The 24,741-nt window shown below is 51.6% G+C and overlaps 1 protein-coding gene across 12 annotated transcripts in view; it reads right to left on the minus strand.

Moving 5' to 3' along the window:
* TANC2 (tetratricopeptide repeat, ankyrin repeat and coiled-coil containing 2) overlaps window positions 1-24,741 on the minus strand; it is a 327,280-nt gene that overhangs the window by 136,304 nt on the left and 166,235 nt on the right. For all 12 annotated transcript variants that reach the window (XM_064174070.1, XM_064174071.1, XM_064174069.1 and 9 more), the window contains 2 exons: window positions 9,045-9,193; window positions 20-206 (listed from right to left, as the gene is read on the minus strand). In XM_064174070.1, coding sequence (XP_064030140.1) covers window positions 20-206; window positions 9,045-9,193 — 336 coding nt within the window. The remainder of the gene's footprint in view (window positions 1-19; window positions 207-9,044; window positions 9,194-24,741) is intronic.

Genomic DNA, 24,741 nt, shown 5'->3' on the forward strand with positions numbered 1-24,741 from the left:
CGCAGGGGAGGTCACTCACCGATGATGCCGCTGTCCCTGCTCTCCAGCGTGGAGGTGGGGCTGGTGACGGCGCCGTAGGTGCAGTCCTTGGTGGGCACGCTGGTGCTGACGGGCGGCAGGGTGGAGCAGGGGCTGCTGGCGGGCGGCGAGGCCGTGCTGCTGGTCAGCGTGGAGCAGGGGCTGATGCGCTGCGTCACCGCCGAGCTCTGCAAGACACCAACCGCCAAGGTGGCAGCCAGAGCGGGCACCTCCAGCACCCACCTCAGCATGGGGCAGCTCAGGCTGCACCTCCAGCACCCACCTCAGCATGGGGCAGCTCAGGCTGCACCTCCAACACCCACCTCAGCATGGGGCAGCTCAGGCTGCACCTCCAACATTGACTTCAGCATGGGGCAGCTCAGGCTGCACCTCCAACACCCAGCTCAGCATGGGGCAGCTCAGGCTGTGCCTCCAGCACCCACCTCAGCATGGGGCAGCTCAGGCTGCACCTCCAGCACCCACCTCAGCATGGGGCAGCTCAGGCTGTGCCTCCAGCACCCACCTCAGCATGGGGCAGCTCAGGCTGCACCTCCAACACCCACCTCAGCATGGGGCAGCTCAGGCTGTGCCTCCAGCACCCACCTCAGCATGGGGCAGCTCAGGCTGCACCTCCAGCACCCACCTCAGCATGGGGCAGCTCAGGCTGCACCTCCAACATTGACTTCAGCATGGGGCAGCTCAGGCTGTGCCTCCAACACCCACCTCAGCATGGGGCAGCTCAGGCTGCACCTCCAACACCCACCTCAGCATGGGGCAGCTCAGGCTGTGCCTCCAACATTGACTTCAGCATGGGGCAGCTCAGGCTGTGCCTCCAACAGTGACTTCAGCACTGGGCACTGAGGAGCTGCACCTCCAACACTGACTTCAGCACTGGGCACTGAGGAGCTGCACCTCCAACACTGACTTCAGCATTGGGCACTGAGGGGCTGCACCTCCAACATTGACTTCAGCACTGGGCACTGAGGAGCTGCACCTCCAACACTGACTTCAGCACTGGGCACTGAGGAGCTGCACCTCCAACACTGACTTCAGCACTGGGCACTGAGGGGCTGCACCTCCAACACTGACTTCAGCACTGGGCACTGAGGGGCTGCACCTCCAACACTGACTTCAGCACTGGGCACTGAGGGGCTGCAGTGTGTCCAGAGAAGGGTAATCAAGCTGGGGAAGGGTCTGAAGAACAGGGCTGAAAGCAGCAGCTGAGCGTGTTCAGCCTGGAGAAGGTTCAGGGAGACCTCATTGCTCTCTACAGCTCCCTGAAAGGAGGCTGGAGTGAGGTGGGGATTGGTGTCTTCTTCCTAGTATCAGGTGATAGATAAGGTCTGAAATGGTGCCAGGGAAGGGTTAGGTTGGAGATCAGGAAAAATTTCTTCCCTGAAAGAGTGGTCAGGGATTGGAACAGGCTGCCCAGGGAGGTGGTGGAGTCAGCATTGCCTGGAGGTGTTCCAGAAATGCATGGACACAGCCCCTGGGGCCATGGTGGTGCTAGGCTGACAGCTGGGCTTGGGCTTCCCAAGCAGAAGCATTTCTGTGATTCTCTGTCACTCAACACAGCCCAGTGCCGGGGGGCAGAAGCCTGTGCAAGGCTCCTGCTGGAGGGTTTGCTTTGGGTGGTGATGTTAAAAAAGTGCTTTCCTGTTCCAAATGAGTGTCCCCAGCGCCAGCCCACAGCTGCAGGAAGCACAGGCACTGGGCTTGTTCTCTTGCCTTAGAGATTGCAGCTTCCACATTCAACAGGAAACACAGAACTCACAAATAGAGGAGCTTTAAACTAAAGTCTGGTCCCACACTTTGGTAGGAACTTTGCTTCCTTTGCTAGAATTGATCTGAAAGTACAAGAAAAGAGGCAGAGGAGGAAAAAAGCAATACAGGGACTGAAATTCTGTGTCTTTGTCGAAGTGGAGATCTGCAGGGTGGTAAGTACACAGCCTAGGTAGGCCCAGCCAGCATCAGTGGGTGATGTTAGAGTGATCATTAAGCCTCTATCCTACCCAACTGAGGGACCACCAGGTCCCCTGGCCTTTAGATCCCCACCACCATCCACCCAGTGTGTGCCATGGGGACTCATCAGTGACAAGGGGAGGAGGATCCCTCTGCCCAGTTGGGCAAGCTTGGGGCTGCTGCCTTTGCTGGGGCTGATTATAAAGGGGAGTGGGCAGGGAGGGCAAAGTGGTCACACCTGGGGTGAGAGCAGACTCAACAGCACCCAGGTGCTCTGGGTTTGGGGGATAAAAGGGGAAGGTGCTGTGTGAGGTGGGAAAGGGCCAGGTATGGTGGAGAAGTGGTGGTGCTGAAAGCAAGGAGATAGGAGAGGAAAAGAGGAAGATGGGGGAAAAAGGAAGGAGATGAAAAGGAGGAAGGTGGGAGAGGTATGAGATGGAGAGGAAAGGAGGGATATGGACTGTAGGAAAGACAAAAGGTGACCCTGCTCTGGCAGGAGGTTGGACTGGATGAGCTTAGGTGACCCTGCTCTGGCAGGAGGTTGGACTGGATGAGCTTTCAAGGCCACTTCCAGCCCCTAACATTCTATGATGCTTAGTTTCTTACCTTTAGCAATTCTTTATGGTGAGGCTTTACTGCCCTTGTCTCGACTGTTACTGTAAAGAACTTGCTGCTGAAACTTAGCACTAACAAAATGCCACCACCTAAGCCTAAAACACAGCCAGGCTGCACTTCATGGCAGACAAAGAATCCATGGATGGATGGCAAACTCACCTGGCTCAATGGCACACTCAGGCAGGCTGAGGGAGTTGGGGCTGGTCAGCCTGCAGAAGAAAAGGCTCTGGGGAGACCTTACAGCAGCCTTCCAGTACCTGAGGGGGGCTACAGGAATGCTGGGGAGGGACTTTTAACCAGGGCTTGTAGTGATAGGATGAGGCAGGATGGATTGAAGCTGGAAGAGGGAAGATTGAGACTGGAAATGAGGAAGAAATTCTTGACAGTGAGGGTGGGGAGACATTGGCACAGGTTGCCCAGGGAGGTTGTGGATGTCCCTCTCTGGAGGTGTTGAAGGTCAGAATGGATAAGGCCTTGAGCAACCTGGGCTAGTGGGAGGTGTCCCTGCCCAAGGGGACTGAATGATCATTAAGGTCCCTTCCAACCTAAACCATTCCATGCTTTATGGCCCTCCCTTCAGCTGGCACCACCAGTGGCTGGTGAACAGCCAGAAGTGATATTCTCCTCAGTCCTCTTCTTTGTTGTGTTATCAATGCAGCTCTCCAAGAAGGAGCTGCTTGCAACTGGAAATCACCAAATGGCAGAGTGCATCACTTGGCAATGTCTGAGATGTTTCATTTCTGTATGGATGGAGAAAAATGTTCCCCTCTGCAAGTTTTAAATATACATTTCCATTGACAGAATGTTCTGTGTTGTTACTGCTGCTGTTTCATCTGCCACATTTTCACCAGGCTTTGAAAAATTAGGCTGTTCTCTCAGGCTCATTGTCCTTTGGGCTCCTCTGGTTGCCAATGCTGTCATAAAAAATACATTTCCCCCCCCCCCAGAATGTAGAAGAAGGATTTGTTCTTTAGAATCAGGCTACAACAGCTGGGGCTCTGCAGCCTGGAGAAGAAAAGGCTTCTAGGAGACCTTATAGTGGCCTTCCAGCATCTGAAGTGGGCTACAGGAAAGCTGGGGAGGGAACCAAACTGTGTGGCACAGTCAGCTTGCTAGAGGGCAGGGATCCATCTAGAAGCACCTGGACAGGCTGCAGAGCTGTGCCCAGGCCAACCTCATGACATTCAACAGGGCCAAATGTAAGGTCCTGCACTTGGCTGGGTGCAATCCTAAGCACAACTCCAGGCTGGGTGGGGAATGGCTGAGAGCAGTCCTGAGGAACAGGCCCTGGGGGTCTGGGGTGATGCAAAGCTCAACAGGAGCCTGCAGTGTGAGTGCAGCCCAGACACAACCCTGTGCTGGGCTGCAGCAAGAGCAGTGTGGGCACAGGGCAAGGGAGGGGATTCTGCCCCTTGGCTCTGCTCTCCTCAGACCCCATCTGCAGTCCTGGGGGCAGTTCTGGAGCCCCCAACATAAGAAAAGACATCAAATGTTGGAGCCAGTGCAGAGGAGGCCACCAAGGTACTGAGAGGGCTGCAGCAGCTCTGCTCTGAGCACAGGCTGAGAGAGTTGGGGCTCAGCAGCCTGGAGAAGAGAAGACTTCCAGGAGACCTTGGAATGGCCCTCCAGTGTCTGAAGGGGGCTCCAGGAAGACTGGAGATGGACTATTGACAAGGTCTTGTAATGACAGGACGAGGAGGAATGAGCTTAAAGTGGCAGAGGGGAGATTGAAACTGGATGTTAAGAAGTTATTTGTAGTGAGGGTGGTGAGACCCTGGCATAGGTTGCCCAGGGAGGTTGTGGATGCTTCCTCCCTGGAGACTGGATTGGATGAGGCCTTGAGTGACCTGTTCTAGTGGGAGGTGTCCCTGCCTGTGGCAGAGGGCTGGAGCTGGATGATCCTTGAGGTCCATTCCAATCTAAACCATTCTCTGATTCCATTCTATGATCTCTCATGAAGGAAGAGCCAGCCCACAGAGCACAGCAATCTGGGTTAGGGATTACACCCTTTGACATCTTCAGAGCAAGGCAACTGAATGAAAATGAACAGACTGGGGCAGTTTTAGTGCCTGACACCTTTCTTCCTTATCTTGCCTTCAGCTCAAGCAGCACTGAGATTGCAAATCATTATTTCCTCGCTTGAGAAGGCAAAGCATGGTCAGAATAACAAGCAGCAGCCAAGTCCCAGCTTCTGATACAAAGAAGGTTTTCTTCACCCAGTCCATGGAAATTAACACATTAAACCCAAGAAAATTGTGCTGGTTTTTAAATTCCAGTGCAAAGTCTCCATCAGATCTTAATTAATCAGTGATTAATGGAAGAATTAATCTCTGCAAATCCCATCAATGCCTTGCTGTGTGATTTTCAACACTACTCTAAGCAGGGCAGTGGAAGAAATTCAATTTGGGAAGGAGAGCTGGAGAGGTTTTCAGAGGATTTGCTGCAATTCAGAAGCAGCTTTAGCTGGGACAGGATTTGTGCTTGGCCCTGGTCTTGAGACCACCACTGACAGATGGCAAAAGTCAGAGGAAGGCCATGGAGGCTGCTGGATGGCTGAGCTTAGAATGCTCAAGATGCTTAGGAGCTTCCTACAAGAAGGACATTGAGTTGCTGGAGTGTGCCCAGAGAAGGGCAACAAAGCTGGTGAAGGGTCTGGAGAACAGGGCTGGTGAGGAGCAGCTGAGGGGACTTGGGTTGCTCAGCCTGGAGGAGGCTGAGGGGAGACCTTTTGGCTCTCTACAACTCCATGTAAGGAGGTTGTGGCCAGGTGGGTGTTGGTCTCTTCTCCCAAGGAAGAAGCAACAAGAGAAGAGGAAACAGTCCCAGGTTGGGGCAGCGAAGGTTTGGGCTGCACATTAAGGACAATTTCTGCATTGAGAGTGGCTAAACCCTGGAACAGGCTGGCCCAGGGCAGGGGTGGAAATGCTGTGTTCAAAAAACGTGTGGATGTGGTGCTTAGGGACATGGTTTGGGGGTGGACTTGGCAGTGCTGAGTTAGCAGTTGGACTTAATGATCCTGCAGGTCCTTTCCAACCTTAAGGACTTAATGAATCTATGCAGGAGAAGAGGCTGATGGGGAAGAGCTCATTCAGGCTGGAGAAGAGACAGCAGAACTGCATGTAGGGATAGCTGCAGCCCCCTGCTGTCTGGTAGGGGCTGCAGAAAACCACAGAATCAGAGTTAACCAGGTTGGAAACGACCTCTGAGATAGGAGTCCAACCTAACACCTAATCAACTAAACCACAGCACTAAATGCCTCATCCAGCCTCCTTTAAACACCTCCAGGGATGGTGACTCCACCACCTCCCTGGGCAGCACATCCCAATGCCAATCACTCTTTTTGTGAAGAACTTCTTCCTAAATCCAGCCTAAACCTGCCCTGGTGCAGTTTGAGGCTGTGTCCTCTTGTTGCCTGGGAGAAGAGACCAACCCCCACCTGGCTACAACCTCCTTTCAGGTAGCTGTAGAGAGCAATGAGGTCTCCCCTGAGCCTCCTCTTCTCCAGGCTGAGAAGACACAACCATGCTCTCCTCAGAAGAGCAGAAGGAAAGGAGCAGAAGCAGCAGTCACAGGTTACACCATGGACATGTTCTGCTCTACAGAAGGAACAATCTCTTTCCAGTTGGAGCTGTCAGGCCCTGGAACAGGCTGCCCAGAGAGGCTGCAGATCCTCCATCCGTGAAGATCTTCCAGCCTTGCCTGGACAAGCCCTGAGTGACACAGCCCAGCTTTGGAGCTGGCTCTGCTTCCAGCAGGCAGCTGGATTGAGACAGACATCCAAGGGTCATTCCCAGCCCCCAGTGTTCTGCAATTGTAGGCAAGTGCTGACAGCAGGAGACACAAAGAAAGGGAAAAACAGAGCTGGGTAATTGAGGAACCAGCCTCTCTTTATCTCCTCCAGCACATGTAGAACATCCAAAGGCCCTGTCAAACTTTGTCATGCAGAAATTAGCACACAGCCCAAGATACCAATCTATTTTAGAGGACAAAACTCTGCTGTTTCTACTTTTATTTATGTTCCAAAGCCAGCCTTGGCTTTAGAGAAAAGATGGGATTTTTTTTGTGCTCCAAAGGCCCCAACAAAAGGCAGCATTTACAGCAGAAAGCTCTGCTGGGCTTTGAAATCTTCAGTTCAAATAAGTGCCTGTTAAAAGCACCTTTGGCAGCACAGGGTATGGGCCAATGTAAAGCACATTTCAAATCCACCACAAGTTGCTTTCAAAAAATGGGAATGAAAGTGTTAAAAGCTGAATCATAGAATCAGTCAGGGTTGGAAGGGACCACAAGGAGCAGCCAGTTCCAGCCCCCCTGCCATAGGCAGGGACACCTCACACTAGATCAGGCTGCCCAGAGCCTCATCCAACCTGGCCTTAAACACCTCTAGAGATGAAGCTCCCACCACCTCCTTAGGCAACCCATTCCAGGCTCTCACCACCCTCATGGTGAAGAACTTCTTACTAACATCCAGTTTGAATTCACCCATTTCTAGTGTTGCTCTGTTCCCCCCAGTCCTATCATAGAACCAAGCAGGTTGGAAGAGAGCTCCAAGCTCAGACAGTCCAACCTAGCACCCAGCCCTATCCAATCAACCAGACCATGGCACTAAGTGCCCCAGCCAGGCTTGGATTCAACACCTCCAGCCATGGGCACTCCACCACCTCCCTGGGCAGCCCATTCCAATGCCAATCACTCTCTCTGCCAACAACTTCCTCCTAACATCCAGCCTCAACCTGCCCTGCCACAGCTTCAGGCTGTGTCCCCTTGTTCTGTTGCTGGATGCCTGGCAGCAGAGCCCAACCCCACCTGGGCACAGTCTCCCTTCAGGTAGCTGCAGACAGCAATGAGGTCCTCCCTGAGCCTCCTCTTCTCCAGGCTAAACAAGCCCAGCTCCCTCAGCCTCACTACCTAATGCTATCTATCACTACCTGACATCCTAAAAAGTCCCTCCCCAACTTTCTTGCAGCCCCCCATACTGAAAGGCCACAATAAGGTCAGCTCAAATCCTTCTCCTCTCCAAACTGAGCAGCCTCAACTCCCTCAGTCTCTCCTCATAGCAGAATGAATGTGTTACACTTCACCAAAGCACATTTCCTGGCTCTCAGGCACACCTTAGCCCACGCTGAAAGTCAAAACCCTTTGGGTTTAGTCTACAGTGCAGGACTGACAAGCCCCAGGATGCTGCTCTCCACCCTGCTCACCAAGGGCACTCCTGGCATTGTGCAAGCAGCAGTCCTGGGCTCAGCAGAACAACCTGTACCTTGAGTTTCCTTCTAAGTGGCACAGCCTGGGCCAGTTCACACGTGCCATCAGGACCATGCTGGGTACCCAGCTTGAAGGTACAGAAAACATCTCTATGGAGTCACAGAATGGTTTGGCTTGGAAGGGACCTTTAAAGCTCATCCAGTCCAATAATGCTGCAGCCAGAAGGGACATCCCTGACCAGAGCAGGTTGCTCAGAGCCCCAAACAACCTGACCTGCAATGGTTCCAATGATGAGGCATTTAACATCACCCTGGGCAACCTTAACCAAGGCCTCACCACCCTCAGTGTCAAACATTTCTCCCTTCTCTGCAGACTGAACCTCCCTCTTTCAGTGTCAAACCACCATCCCTTGTCCTGTCACAACAGACCCTGCTCAAAAGTCTGTCCCCAGCTTCCTGATCAGCTCCTTGGAGTACTGAAAGGCCACAGGAATGTATTCCTGGAACCTTCTCCAGCCTGAGAGAGTTGGGGTTGCTCAGCCACCTCCCTGGGCAGCCTGTTCCCATGCTGAGCACTCCTTCAGGAAAGAAATTCTTCCTAACAGCAAACCCAAAGCTCCCCTGGGTGCAGTCTGAGGCCACTGCCTCTCACTCTATCACCTGATACTGGAGAGACTGACCCCACCTCGCTCCAACCTCCTTTCAGGGATCTCCCCCCTTCAGCCAGCCACAGGGCATGTAACAAACTCCATCACAGCACAGACTTTGTGATTTGCCTCCTGTCTCTGGTTCCAAGCAGGAAATCACCTCAGTCAGCAAACATGAGCCAGACCTGGGACTCCTCTCTGCAGAAACCAAGCTCCGGCTGCTCACCTCCTTCCTGGAGAAACTGTGAGCCCTTATGTAACACTGCCAAAGGACTTGTGCAGTGCTGCACAGGAGATGCCATGGAAGCAGAGATTATTTTGGTCACTCTAACCTGATTAGGGGCACTGCCCACTCCCCCAGCAGTTGTCAAAAGAGACAAACAACAGAAGCTGTTTGGCAGGGGAGCAGCTGATCCCCGAAAGCCGTAGCGCTGCGCTGCAGCCGTGACTCACTGCTCAGCCAGCAGATGCAACCCTTTACCTCAGAGCCATTATTTCACCAGGATCAGACACTCAGCTGCTGTGCAGTTAGAGAGCAAGCACTGCTGCATGCGGACCACAGCCTGTGCAGTAGGAGTAGGAAGGTCTGCAGAGGTCCTACCTGGTTCTCATCCTGCACCTCCATGCTGTACTGGGGCCCTGGCTGTACCTCCGTGACTTTCTCTCCAAGGAGGAAGCCCAGGCGAGTCATGAGTGTGTTTGCTGCCTCATCTACGGATGGAGGGGGTCCCAGGTCCTGCTCAGTGTCACCTAAAGGGGAAGAAAAACAGAGTCAGTCAGGAATGGCTTCCCTTGGCTGCTGCCCTGTGCTTTTGGCAACAGGACACCGCTGGCTGTTCACGCCGCAGCCTCAGAATCTGGGTTTTCAGGTTATTCCCTCTTCAAGGCTGGTTTAATGTCACATGCTGGGCATTAGCACAGAGTTGTAGAATCACTAAGGTTGAAAAAGACTTCTAAGACCAAGCCCAGCCACCAACTTACCACCATGGCCATTAAAACATGTCACCACTGCCATGTCCACACCTGCTTTGAACCCCGCCAGGGATGGGGACTCCACCACCTCTCTGGGCAGCCTGCTCCAGTGCTCTGCCACCCTCAAAGTTGAGGTTGCTCAGTCACCTCCCTGGGCAGCCTGTTCCAATGCTGAGCACTCCTTCAGGAAAGAAATTTTTCCTAATAGCCAACCTAAACCTCCCCCTGGTGCAACCTGAGGCCCTTTCCTCTTGTCCTATTGCTTGTTCCTTGGGACAAGAGACCAACCTTTGCCCCTCTCCAACCTCCTTTCAGGGAGGTGTAGAGAGAGGAGGTCTGCCCTCAGCCTGAGCTGTCAATGCATGTTTCCTTCCAGCCTTAGCTGTCATTTCTGCTCTCATTGCTCATTCTACACTCAGCACCTCCCATAGAAGCAAATGCAACCATCTCACCCCTGTACCAGAGGCAGCAAAGCCACCAAGGATGCAGATTTCCTGTGCCACCAAGGGAGAAGGGAGAGCTTTCCTGAGCCTTCCTGAGCCTGCCTTCTCTCTCACCCAGAAACCACCTCCAAGTGGTTTCACCACCTCTGTACTCAGTGAGTACTGAGGACTTGGAGTTACACTTCCCATTTTGAAAGCACTCCATGGAGTGCAGAGCAGCCAACCTGTGTTACCAAGTGCTTAATGGCAAAGACCAGGACAGAGAACACAACTGCATGCTCCTCAGCCAGCTGCTCATGGCCACCTCAAAGCCACTGCTCTCCAGACACCGAACCTCCTTGTGCAGTCAGGACACAAAGCAAGGCCAGAAATGAGGTCAAAACCAACATTCCAGGTCTTTTTTTCCTATTACTTGTTTTTTCCTACCATCTTTAGGAGAGCAGCACAGAAGCTCCCAGGCAGCAGCACCCAGCAGGGAGAAGGCCAGATGTGGGCCTTGGCATTGCTGAATCTTTGTCTAGCAAACACTGGGGGAGGCTTTTGACTTCTGGCATCACAGAAGTTCTGAAAGTCAGGTTCTCCCCTGCTCACACCAGCAGCACTACTAAAGCCTGAAGGTCAAGTTCTTTCCACATTACACTGAAGCAATACTGTGTGCAGTGCAGTTGTAGGAGACTAATTAGGATTTGCAATTAGTCTACAGTTAATTATTCATCTGATAATGTACAGTCTGGAAGGGAGCCCATCTCCATTTCCCAGCTCCATCCTGGCTCTGTGTGTGTGGGGGGGGTGGCTCCAGCACTCAGCCTCAAGCTAAAGCAAAAAGATGTTACCTTAAATATTACTTCTTGATAACTGGAACTGAAAGCCACAAATTGCAGGGTCTGGGATATGTGCAGGACCTCAGCTGCTTCCAGAAGGTGCCATTTAATCAGAACCACAGAATCACTAAGGCTGCAAACGACCTGGAAGATCATCCAGGTCCAGCTGCAACACAGCTCCTGTGAGCACTGAACTGTATCCTGCACCACCACATCTACAGCCTCTTGAACGCCTCCAAGGGTGGGGACTCCACCACCTCCCTGGGCAGCCTGTTCCAATGCTTGAGCACTCTTGCAGCAAAGAAATTCTTCCTCATGTCCATCTTAAACCTCCCCTGGTGCAGTGTCAGGCAGAGGTTAAACTCATCCATGCTCATCTCTGTAAAGTCAGTCTCAGTAAAGCTGGTGAGGGAGGCTGAGGGAGTTGGGGCTGTTTAGCCTGGAGAAGAGAGGGCTCCAGGGAGACCTTAGAGCTGCATTTCAGTATCTGAAGGGGACCTACAGGAGAGCTGGGGAGGGACTGTTTAGAAAGGTCTGTGGTGACAGAACGAGGAGCTATGGTTTGGAACTGCAGCAGGGCAGAGTTAGGTTGGACATCAGGAGGAAGTTCTGCACAATGGAGGTGGTGAGACACTGGAACAGGCTGCCCAGGGATGTGAGACACTGGAACAGGCTGCCCAGGGATGTGCTTGAGGTCCTGACTCTGGAGACGTTCAAGACCAGACCTGATGTGGCCCTTGGGCAGCCTGCTCTAGTTGGAGGTGTCCCTGCTGCCTGCAGTGGGGTTTGGACAAAGTGACCTCTGAGGGTCCCTTTCCAACCTGATGCAATCTGTGAATACCTCCAATCTAAAACCTCTCCTGGCACAACCTAACCTCCTTCCTCTCATCCCACCCCTGGTTACCTGGGAGAAGAGACACATCCCAGAGAAGCTTAGAGGCATTTATTTGGGTGTCCCACCTGCACACCTACAAATTCAAAACCATGGAGAAGCTCACAGCCAACTGCATCCAGGTCCAGAAGCACTCTGGCAGATCTGGAGCAGTTCTTATTCCATGGTGACTTCTCAGTCAGGAAAATGGATTCTGGAGTATGCTAATAGAAGCTGTCTTTAAATTACTGAATCCCTCTTGTACTGCCTCAACACTGACGTGGGGAGGGTGGATTGAAGAGGGAGCCAAATTTAGATGGCTGGCCCAATTCTCTGAACTGCTGACCACCCACATTCAATCTGTGGGCATCCTCTGTCTCTGGGAGTCAAATCCAGAACAGACACCTTGATGTAAAGTGGAAATTAGAGGCACTTTTATTTCCAAGGTTACTTTTCTCTTCCATAAAAAACAACAAGCAGGCTTTGAGAATTTATCCCAGATATCTGCATCTAGGATATGGCTCTCTTCAGACCAGTACAAGTTTGTTACACATGCCCCATGCTGTCTTCAGAACTCAGGATCACAGAATGGTAGAGACCTCTGGAGATTATAGAATGGTTTAGGTTGGAAGGGACCTCAAAGCTCAGCCAGTTCCAATCCCCTGTCATAGGCAGGGACACCTCCCACTAGAACAGGTTGCTCAAAGACTCATCCAACCTGGTTCTCTACACCTCCAGGGAGGTTGTGAAGCACAGAAGCACCCAATGTGATCTTTGATCACATTGGGTGCTTCTGTGCTCCACAACCTCCCTGGCAAACCTGTGCCAGGCTCTCACCTCCCTCAACCTGTGCCAGGGTCTCACCACCCTCAACCTCTGCCAGTCTCTCACCACCCTCACTGCAAAGAACTACTTCCTAACATCCTGTTTCAATCTCCCCTCTGCCACTTTAAACCCATTCCTCCTCCTTCTGTCATTACAAGACCTTTTCAACCTGGAGCAGGTTGTCCAAGTTGGTTTGGAATAAGACCAGAGATAGAGGCTCCAGCACCTCTCTGGGCAGCCTGTTCCAGTGTTCCATCACCCTCAAAGTATAAAAGTTCCTCTTCATGCTCAGATGGAACTTCCTGAGTTCGAGCTTGTGACCATTGGCTCTTGTCCTGTCACTGGGCACTGCTGAAAGAAACAGCCTGGTCCCATCCTCCTGACACTCACCCTTAAGGTATTGATCAGCAATGAGAAAATCTCTCCTAAGTCTGCTCTCCTCCAGGCTAAAAAGCCCCAAGTCCCTCAGTATTTGTAAGAGAGATGTTCCAGTCCTCTTGTCACCTTCATAGTCCTTTGCTGTACCCTCTCAAGCTGTTCCCTGTCCTTCCTGACCTGGGGAGGCCAGAGTTGGACAGAGTACTGCAGATGAGGCCTCATCAGGGCAGAGCAGAGTGGAAGGAGAAATTCCTTCAACCTGTCTGCCAAACTCTTGAGGCACCTCAGGATGCCACTGGCATTTTTGGCCACAGGAGCACATTGCTGGCTTGTGTTCATTCAGGATAGGACATGAACAGAACACCCACCCGGTGACATCTGCTTTGGGTGGCCCTGCTGCAGCAGGACTGCTGGTCTAGGTGACCTCCAAAGGTCCCTTCTAACCCCTGTGACTGTGCTTCAGTGATACCAATCACACTCACCCTGTGCTGACTCCTCCTGGCAGACAGGACAAGTTGGGTCTATGTTTGCACTGCCCACCCAGGGTGGGATTCAGGGAGAGCACCCAGAGTATGCTGGGGCAGGGTGCAGGGCACCAGGCAGAGCTGTTTTCCTCCAGCTCAGCCTTAGGGACCATTCACAGCCACTGAAGTTGGAAAAGACCTCCCAGGTCATCAAATCCAACCATCAGCCCTTAAACATCTGCAAGGGGCAGAAGTCTGCCTCTCACCTGGAATATAAAGAAGCTGATGAGCTTATCCCATAAGGACAGAGTATGTAGAGAGGATAATAACTGTCTGCTCTGCTAAGAGGCCCAGTTCACCTGCTGGATGCTGCTCATGGCACAAGCTATCAAGAACCAAAGTGGCTGAGCTCTGAGAGCATCACATTTAGTGGAGGATGATCCATTATGTCATGATGAGGAGGCTTCCAGAGCCCAGATAACTCTGAACTGAAGCAAAGCACCATTGCACTGGATTATTCCCTCTTTTGGTTTTAGGTCTTAAAAAAAATATCACTGCAGTCATTTAATTGAGTGTCAGAGAAGAGCCAGAAGAGCTCCCAGGTGCCTGTGAATGGGGATTATGGGAAGAAGCTGCAACCTGCCTTTCAGGGCTGACAGGAAGACCTAATACTCATTTTCTAAGTTCAGTGAAAGGACAGAAGTGTTTTTTTCCTCCCCTGCCACGTGTGCTACCCAGTTGGTGCTGCAGCCAAGTCTGACACTCACTTCAGCACACCCAGGCCTCCCCTGCCAGTCTCACCAGGAAATTTGAGAGCACAGCTGCTAACAGAACTGGTCTGAGGTATTTTTAGGTGTTGTGACACAAGGGGTGCAACTAACTGCAGCAGCTCCAACACTCACACTCCAGACAGCCCAAAGAATCAACTCTACTACATCAACAAATAGTAGCAAACTGCCTGGCAATGCACATGCAAGCCCAAACCCCAGCAGCAGATGGATATGAGAGATCATCTCAGATCCCAAACCCCATCAGCAGATGGATCTGAGAGATCCCAATGTGGTCTGGGATCTGAAGCTGCTCCATCACAGAATCACAGAACATATCTGGGTGGAAGTGACCTCAAAGCTCATCCAGTCCAATCTTCAGCAGCTCCAACACTCACACTCCAGACAGCCTAAAGAATCAACTCTACTACATCAACAAATAGTAGCAAACTGCCTGGCAATGCACATGCAAACCCAAACCCCAGCAGCAGATGGATCTGAGAGATCTCAGCCTGGTTTGGGATCTGAAGCTGCTGCATTTGCTCCATCACAGAACATACCTGGGTGGAAAAGACCTGAAAGATCATCCAGTCCAACCTTCAGCAGCTCCCACAGGTCTGCAAGCACATTCACTAATGGGCCAGCTCATTCCAACTGCAGCATCACCTAGAAAGCTTGGAGCTGATGATCCTTGGGGTCCCTTCCAGCCTGGCACTCTGTGGTTCTGTCATACCAAAGTGAACTCTAAAGAAGAATAAGGATCTTAACTCCCAGACTCCTCACAGGTCCATGGGTACTTTAAGGTGAGTTTATGTCTGTTTTACTTCAGCAGAAGCCTAATTTTCTATCTCAATACATCAAAGAACAGGAGGGAATGAGCTTTTGGGATCTGGTGTGCTGCTGGGTTGGGCAGGCAAACCACACTGACCTACCCACCGTGTTAGCTTCCCAGTGGCCATCAGACCAAGTGCAAGCATTTTCCTGCCAGGTGACAGCTTCAGCCAGCCAGTTCAGCTGTTGATGTATTAGAATCAGAGAGCTGCTTAGGTTGGAAAAGACCTTTAAGACCCCAGAGTCCAACCATTAACCCAGCACTGCCAGGGCACCACTAAATCATAGCCCTCAGCACCACAACTACATAGGTTTGAAATCCCTCCAGGGATGAGGACTCCACCACTGCTCTGGGCAGAATGTTTCAGACTTGCCATGCCTTTTGGAGAAGAAATTGCTCCTCACATCCAACCTGAGGCTCTCCCCTGGTGCATCTTGAGGCCAGTTCCTCTTGCCCTCTTGATTGTTCCTTGGGAGAAAAGACCAGCACCCACCTCACTCCAACCTCCTTTCAAGGAGTTTTCAGGGACTTTCAGTCTTGTTTGGTTTTAAGTGCCAGGTTTTTCATGACAAGAACCATTGCAATGAAATGGTAGAGGAAGAAATATCAGCCCCACAACAGCATGGCCCAGCCCTTCTAGGACCTGCCAGCAACCTGCCTTGCACTGATGGGAAATTCACCTCACCTAGAGTCAGCTTTAGACAGAGGCAAAACTACTTCTCAAATTTCCCTGCACACACTGCTGCAAGGATCCTCACCTGAGGGTAGAGAGACACTGGCACAGGCTGCCCAGAGAAGCTGTGAATGTTCCATCCCTGGAAGTGCTGGAGGCCAAGCTGGATGGGGCTTTGAGCAACCTGATCTAGTTGAAGCTGTCCCTGCCCATGGCAGGAGCTTGGAACTAGGTGATCCTTGAGGTCCCTTCCAACACAAACCACTCTATGATTCCATGAAGCTGTCCCTGCTCACGGCAGGGGCTTGGAACTAGGTGATCCTTGAGATCCCTTCCAACACAAACCACTCTGTGATTCCATGAAGCTGTCCCTGCTCATGGCAGGGGCTTGGAACTAGGTGAGCCTTAAGGTCCCTTCCAACACAAACCACTCTGTGATTCCATGAAGCTGTCCCTGCTCATGGCAGGGGCTTGGAACTAGGTGAGCCTTAAGGTCCCTTCCAACACAAACCACTCTGTGATTCCATGAAGCTGTCCCTGCTTATGGCAGGGGCTTGGAACTAGGTGAGCCTTAAGGTCTCCTCCAACACAAACCACTCTGTGATTCCATGAAGCTGTCCCTGCTCATGGCAGGGGCTTGGAACTAGGTGAGCCTTAAGGTCCCTTCCAACACAAACCACTCTATGATTCCATGAAGCTGTCCCTGCTCATGGTAGAGGAGTGGACATCAGATGACCCTCAAAGCCTGTTCTGTGGTCCTGTGCCATGACAAATGCCTTTTCTGATTATTAGCATTACAAAGTCCTTCCAGACAATTTCCCCCCCACCCCCCCAGTTTCTCTTTTTAATTTCAAGGTGAGTGCTCCAAACCTGAAGTCAGCATCTCAGGTACTTCAGTCAGAGTCAAAACCCACAGCAGAGGCTTACTGGATGTTTCTCACTGAGTCCAAGGACTTCCATCACAGCAATAGCCACTGAGTACAAACACATTGCAGTGAATTGCTTATTTCTAACAACATAAATAACAATCCAGGAACAGCTCCAAGACAGATTAGTCTCAAAAGCTGCAGGCTGGCTGGAAGGAGAGGTAATTTGTCCAAGCAGCACAGGGATTTATTTTATTCTCTTGTAAGAAAAATGTAAGCAACCAGGCCTTAGTGCTGCAAAAAAACCACCAACCCCAGGCCCAAGACACTCAGATTCTTTTGTAGGCAGCTAGGCAAAAATTAAAGCCACCTTCTACAAAGTGAAAGGGAAAGAATAATATTCAAAAGATGACATGCAATGTGCAAGTGAATTGTAGGCAGAGTCACCAGAAAGCTTTGCTAAAGGATACTTCTTTTAATCCTTAATCTTCAGAAGAGACAAGGAACTGCAGCATTATATACATGAAAGCTCCTGCAGAGATGTGAACGAGGCTGTCCCTTCAGATTAAAACACTACACATGCTCAGGCTATCTGGAATTTTTCTCTATCCAAGCAGATGAATGCTGGAAGCAGTAAATCAGAGCCTGCAGCCCTCACCCAGTGATCCAGAAGGGCAGCAAACAGAAGCAAAGCCCAGCACGGTGAGAGCTTCCCATTGCCCAGCACAGACACAGCAAAGAAAGGGAATGCCAAAGCAGCACTTCTGTACCTGCACCCACTGCTCCCTCACAGAATAGAATCAAGCAGGTTGGAAGAGAGCTCCAAGCTCATCCAGCCCAACCTAGCACCCAGCCCTTGCCAGTCAACCAGACCATGGCACTAAGTGCCCCATCCAGTCTTTGCTTGAACACCTCCAGGGATGGTGACTCCACCACCTCCCTGGGCAGCCCATTCCAGTGCCAATCACTCTCTCTGCCAACAACTTCCTCCTAACATCCAGCCTAGACCTCCCCTGGCACAACTTGAGACAGTGTTCAGTCTTTGTGGGAGTGGAAGAGAAAACTAAATCCAAAACTCCAAGATAAATGTGGCTTAATGACTCTGAAATCAGAAGACAAAGTGAAGGAACCAAGATGTGATTCCCCACCTCAAGCCCTTGAGAAGCAGACTCTGATTGTTTGCTTCTGGATTGAATGGTACTGGAAAAGATGCCCACAGAGGATGGGATGGGCAGGGAGACAAGCAGAAGGTTAATCACATTAAGGGGCTGCAAAGCTGGGAGAGGTCACCTCACTAAAGAGAGCTGATGTGGGCAGAGGCAGGGGGTCTGCAGGACAGAAACCTCTGCTGAGGCAGGGACTGAATGGCTGGGCCAGGAGATCGATCAATCGATTGACCTGGAGGGGAATGAGGATTGATTGGCAGCTGAGCAATAAGGTCCCCAGGCTCTGGGGGTGGGTGAAGAGGACAGGATGAGGGTGAGGGACAAGGGTGGAGGGCAGAAGAAGGGGAGAAGGGTGGAGAGGAGAAGAGGGGGAGAAGGGTGCAGGGGAAAGGAGGAGAGACAAGGGTGGAGAGGAGAGGAGGAGGGACAAGGGTGGAGAGGAGAGGAGGAGGGACAAAGGTGGAGGGGAGAGGAGGAGGTACAAGGGCAGAGGGGAGAGGAGGAGGTACAAGGGCAGAGGGGAGAGGAAGAGGGACAAGGGCAGAGGGGAGAGGAGGAGGTACAAAGGTGGAGGGGAGAGGAGGAGGTACAAGGGTGGAGGGGAGAGGAGGAGGGACAAAGGTGGAGGGGAGAGGAGGAGGGACAAGAGCAGAGGGGAAAGGAGGAGGAACAAGGGCAGAGGGGAAAGGAGGAGGTACAAGGGCAGAGGGGAGAAGAGGAGGAACAAGGGCAGAGGGGAGAGGAGGAGGTACAAGGGTGGAGGGGAGAGGAGGAGGTACAAGGGTGGAGGGGAGAGGAGGAGGTACAAGGGTGGAGGGGAGAGGAGGAGGTACAAGGGTGGAGGGGAGAGGAAGATGGGAGAGGAGGAGGGAGAAGGAGAGATAGCATCTCTGTGCCACAAACCTGCTGAAGAGCTCCTCATCCTTCGGTAGCAGAAGAATAATTTTCCAGTATTAGACTTAAGTAATTAGTGCTAATAAAGAATTAAAGCCAAGGTTCAGCTATTTAGAAGCTTCAGGAAGAGTGTAGGCACCCAAGGCACACACAGACAGCTCCTCCTTCTCCCGAAGTGAGCTGGCAGAGCTGCCCCAGATCTCAGCAGCACACACCTCCACGCTCTCCAGCTACCTCCAGCAGCCTTTTCAAGTTAATGACAGTTTTATTTCAGTGAACTGCAAAAATGCAAATCAGAAGCATCCTAACCTGAGCAATTTAACAGCTTTAATCCTTTCTCCCTTCAAAAAACTCAGCCCACTTTAAGCACGTCAGAAGGCCCCTGCAATCAACCCTGGAATTCACCTGATTTAGGTCCTCCAGGAGCAATGTGATGGATCATAGAATCAACCAGGTTGGAAGAGACCTCCAAGATCATCCAGTCCAACCTAGCACCCAGCCCTATCCAGTCAACCAGACCATGGCACCAAGTGCCTCATCCAGTCTTCTCTTGAACACCTCCAGGGACCTCTCACTACCCTCATGGTGAAAAACTTCTTACTAACATCCAGTTTGAATTCACTCATTTCTAGTGTTGCTCTGTTCCCCCCAGTCCTATCATAGAATCATAGAACCAAGCAGGTTGGAAGAGAGCTCCAAGCTCAGACAGTCCAACCTAGCACCCAGCCCTGGCCAATCACCCAGATCATGGTATTACATACCCCAGCCAGGCTTGGATTCAACACCTACAGCCATGGGCACTCCACCACCTCCCTGGGCAGCCCATTCCAGTGCCAATCACTCTCTCTGCCAACAACTTCCTCCTAACATCCAGCCTAGACCTACCCTGCCACAGCTTCAGGCTGTGGCCCCTTGTTCTGTTGCTGGTTGCCTGGGAGAAGAGGCCACCCCCACCTGGCTACAATGTCCCTTCAGGTAGTTGTAGACAGCAATGAGGTCAGCCCTGAGCCTCCTCTTCTCCAGGCTAAACAACCCCAGCTCCCTCAGCCTCTCCTCATAGGGTTTGTGTTCCAGGCCAAACTGGAACATCCTGGCAGCACTCTCAGCTGCTTTACCTACCAATCCCCTTAGGACTTTGGAAGGGGTCAACTCCAACACCTCTGCTAAAGTCATATGTGGTAGGATGCAGCTGTGAAGTGCTCAGAAACGGTCACAGCATTTCCTTGAACATCAAATAAATCACTTTATAAGCACAGTTATTAGGTTTGCTCCTTTCAAGAAAGCATTCCAAATGTACAATGGTCCTGAACATCATCATTCTAAACCCACTGTTTCTGTTCCATTCCTTCGACTCCTGTAATGAAACCTGCCACATATTTCAGCTGCAATTGCTTACAAGCAAATGAAATCCCTTCCTGATTTATTCTGCAGTCCTGTGACTTGTTTGAGAGCTACCAGAGTCTAATCTTCCAGATAAATGATGTAGGGCAGTGCCCCTGGGAGATACTAACAATGAGTCTTTTACTCTGGAGAATAGTTTTGGTTTAATGGTTATACTTTTTACTTCCAAAACATCTGAAATCTATTCTAGTCAGTGGCTAACAAGAAGAACCTGGGTAACAGTTCACTTAGTGCACCCAGCACAGAATTTCCTCCCTAGGAAATTGAGTTCTCCTGAAGAAAACAGGCTTGGAAGAGGGGAGAGGGAAGAGGGGAGAGAGAAGAGGGAGAGGGGAGAGGGGAAGAGGGATAGTTCTGTGCCAGAAGTGAGCACCTGTGGAGCACCAGAAACAAATGGTACTTCTGAATCTGATCCTCAATTACATAACTGTAGTTTTATGTCACCATTTCCCTCTCTCTCCATGCCACCCCAATCTGTCCCCTTATTCTGTACATCTGCTTTCAATTATTCTGGCTCCACTGGAGCTATGTCTGGGAAGTGCCCATGCCCATTTCTGCTTAGCCTCCTCATCTCAGAATTAACCAAGAGTGTTTTTCATTGGTCTTGCTTACATCCAAAAGGGAGCTTAAAAAACCTCAGCCCTAAGGGATGAAGGCTACCCCAGACATGTTGCTTTAAATGGCTCTTGCTGCTCTACAGCATTGCAAGGAGGCCTACAAGAAAGCTGGAGAGGGACTTCCACCAGGGAAGAGTGGTGATGGAGTGAGCAGTGATGGCTTCAAACTGCAAGAGGGGAGATATTAGGAAGTTCTTCACTGTGAGGCTGGTGAGGCCCCAGCCCAGGTTGCCCAGAGAGGTGAGGGATGCCTCATCCCTAGAACCATTCCAGGTCAGGTTGTTTGGGGTTCTGAGCAACCTGCTCTAGTTGCAGATGTCCCTGCTGACTGCAGGGGGTGGGATGGATGACCTTTAAAGATCCCTTCCCACCCAAACCTGTCTGGGATTCAGCTGTTTAGTAGAAAATGGTCCCACCAACTTACATCCCACCACAGACAGGTGGCAAAGGAGAGACCTTCTCCTAATATGCTGCCACCAAAGCCCTCCAGCCAACCAAAACACCAACAGTGAACCCTGAAGGTGCTCAAACCAGTTCTGACTCAACCTGTGCCCCACAGACTGCTCCAGCTCTCCTTCTTTTGGGGGCTGTTGCTGCTCTGTCTGGAAGAAACTGCAACCACTGCCATCATTAACTGTGCTAGGTCAGTCTCTAGCAGGACTTCCACAGATGCCTCCTCCAACAGAAGGAACTCTCCTCTGCACACTGCTTCCCCATCCCATCCCATCTCACTGTCTCTGCTGCTGCTGTCCTTGAATGTTCCTTCCAGCAGACTGTTAATCAGCCACCACAATGAGCCAGAGATAGGCAGCAAAAGTCATTTCAATGCTATCAGAAAATCTAATTCAATGCATTTCATGGTTTAGATTTTAAAACTCCCTCTGCAGGCACATCTAGGGATGAATGTTCCTGGATTTCAGCTCCCATTTAAGCACCAGTGGAAAGGGAATGGGGGAAAAGAGAGGAGATTCAGTGCACTGACACATGAAAAAAACAAAAGAGCCACAATTATCATCAGTAGAGGCCTGGGCATGTGGAACAGTTCCTAAAAGCAGATTTACACTTAGATCCCTGAAAAGCTTCCTGAGCAATTTCAGATATGAAGGACACTGTGACCAGGGCAGTGAGCCCTCAGTGCTGGAAAGCAGAGATGGCTTCATCCTTTCCTCTACAGCTGTGGCATTTTCTGTCTAGAGAAAAATCATCAGCTGAGCATAAACATGGAGCAGTGCACCCAGCTCCACCACACAACCCCCTCAAACAGGGGCTGCCCAAAGCCTTGGCTCTTCAGTGGAGTTGTTGGGTGTTTGATTTTGAGCTCTTTGAACTGACCTTCTATTCCAGACAGGTTTGAGGATGGGATCTCAGGGGTCAGTGCTAGGACCAGTGCTGTTTAACATCTTTGTCAGTGATATGGACAGAGGAATCAGTGCAGCCTCAGCAAGTGTGCAGATGACACCAAGCTCCGTGGCACAGTCGACTTGATAGAGGGCAGGGATCCATCCAGAGGTGCCTGGGCAGGCTGCAGAGCTGTGCCCTGGACAACCTCATGACATTCAACAAGGCCAAATGTAAGGTCCTGCACCTGGGTGGGCACAATCCCAAGCACAACTTCAGGCTGGGAATGGCTGAGAGCAGTCCTGAGGAACAGGCCCTGGGGGTCTGAGCTGATGCAAAGCTCCATAGGAGCCTGCAGTGTGAGTGCAGCCCAGACACAACCCTGTGCTGGGCTACAGCAAGAGCAGTGTGGGCAAAGGGCAAGGGAAGGGATTCTGCCCCTTGGCTCTGCTCTCTTCAGACCCCACCTGCAGTCCTGGGTGCAGTTCTGCAGCCCTCAACACAAGCAGGACATGGAAGTGTTGGAGCCAGTGCAGAGGAGGCCACCAAGATACTGAGAGGGCTGCAGCAGCTCTGCTATGAGGACAGGATACAAGAGTTGGGGCTCAGCAGCCTGGAGAAGAGAAGGCTTCCAGGAGAGCTTGGAGTGGCCTTGCAGGATCTGAAGGGGGCTCCAGGAGGGCTGGGGAGGGACTATTGACAAGGTCTTGTAGTATCAGGAGGAGGAGGAATGGAATGGGTTTAAAGTGGCAGAAGAGAGGTTGAAACTGGATGTTAGGAGGAAGTTCCTTCCAGTGAGGGTAGTGAGACACTGGCACAGGTTGCCCAGGGAGGCTGTGGATGCTCCTTCCCTGAAGGTGTTCAAGGCCAGGCTGGATGAGGCTGTGAGCAACCTGTTCCAGTGGGAGGTGTCTCTGCCTACAGCAGGGGATTGGAATTGGCTGAGCTTTGAGGTCCCTTCCAACCGAAACCATTCTATGACTATGATCTCACACTCTGATTGATGCAGAGGTTTTTTTCTAACATGAGTCATATTAAAAATAAGAAGAAATTCTCCCTTCAAGTACAATTTGTTTGCCAAAACCTGAGCAAAACACTGGCAGGGCTTTTCTCCATTGATTTTGCTGAATGAGGCAGGTCACACAGCATCCACCCAAACTGCTCCCTTCACTTCAGCAACTGTCTCACAACACCTCTCACGTTCCCTCCTCTGACCATTTGTCACATCATAAACCTGGTACAAGTCTCTGGTACACACACAAGAGAAGCACCAAGGCTGTGGAGAGCCAGGAAGAAAGCAGAAAGCAGCAAGCAGCAGCTGCCTGATCTCTGCTGGTGTGATGGAGAACAAATAAGCTCACAATGCAAACAGAGTCCCAGAATCACACACTCTTAGGGGCTGGAAAGGACCTCAAAAAGTCATCCAGTCCTACCCCCTTGCCAGAGCAGGATCACCCAGGGCAGGGCACACAGGAATACATCCAGGTGGGTTTTGAAAGTCTCTAAAGAAGGAGACTCCACAACCTCTCTGAGCAGCCTACTCCAGGGTCCCAGCACCCTCACAGTGAAAAAGTTCTTCCTTCTGTTCCTATGGCACATCCTCTGCTGCAGCTTGCCCCCACTGCCCCTTGTGCTACCACTGGACATCACTGAGCAGAGCCTGGCTCCATCCTCCCAGCACTGCCCTGCACATCCTTCTCAGCAGCAACGAGGGCAGCCCTCAGACAGTGGCAGGACTTCCACAGAACCTTGCAAAAATCCTCTTCTGAAGCTTCTGGGATGAGTCTATCAGCAGTGGGAATTCTGCAATGTGTGAACCTCACAGAGAAGGGTCCAACCAAATCTCTTCACAGAGAGAGTGATTTCCCATTGGAATGGGCTGTCCAGGGAGGTGGTAGAGGCACCATCCCTGGAGGTCTTCAAGATGAGACTAGATGAGGCACTTGGTGCCATGGTCTGGTTGACTGGATAGGGCTGGGTGCTAGGTTGGACTGGATGATCTTGGAGGTCTCTTCCAACCTGGTTGATTCTATGATTCTGCAGGCAGGTCCCTGTGGGCAGTCAGCTCCCCTACATCCAGGCCCCAGTCAGTCCTGATTAACTAACAGCAACAAAAAATACATTGCAGGAAACCTCCAGAAATTGTTCCATCATTCTGTACAATCACCTTAGGATTTTATCTGTAAAGACCACATGGGTACAGAAGCACAGAATTATTGGGATTGGAAAAGATCATCTCTGCAACTGGGGTGGAAACACAGCACTGAAGTTACCAAAGTGAGACAGCCATGCAGGTAACCACACACATCTCCTCTTGCTGGGCAAGCAAAACACATGCCCAGAGGGGCCAGGAATACAGCAGGGAGCCCAGGAACAAAGCAGGGAGCCCAGGAACAACACCATGGTGCCCAACACGCTGCTCCAGGCAGGTTCTGCTGGCAGCCAGAGGGGACAGCAGGAGGGACCTGCTCCAGACGCCAGTATGTGTGGTGGGACAAGACTTCCGCAGAGCAATGGGGACACCAAGAAGAACCAGCAAACAAAGCAGCCAAGAGGAAGGCTGCTACAGTTCCAGACCAAACACAAAATGCTTGAGTGTGTCGAGAGAAGGGCCACGAGGCTGGAGAGAGGCCTCAAGCAGAAGCCCTATGAGGATAGGCTGAGGGAGCTGGGATTGGTTAGCCTGGAGAAGAGGAGGCTCAGGGCAGACCTTATTGCTGTCTACAACTACCTGAGGGGTGGTTGTGGCCAGGAGGAGGTTGCTCTCTTCTCTCAGGTGGCCAGCACCAGAACAAGAGGACACAGCCTCAGGCTGTGCCAGGGGAAATTTAGGCTGGAGGTGAGGAGAAAGTTCTTCACTGAGAGAGTCATTGGACACTGGAATGGGCTGCCCGGGGAGGTGGTGGAGTCGCCGTCCCTGGAGCTGTTCAAGGCAGGACTGGACGTGGCACTTGGTGCCATGGTCTGGCC

The sequence above is a fragment of the Pogoniulus pusillus genome, chromosome 40, assembly GCF_015220805.1.
Source record: "Pogoniulus pusillus isolate bPogPus1 chromosome 40, bPogPus1.pri, whole genome shotgun sequence".
Classification (NCBI taxonomy): Eukaryota; Metazoa; Chordata; class Aves; order Piciformes; family Lybiidae; genus Pogoniulus; species Pogoniulus pusillus.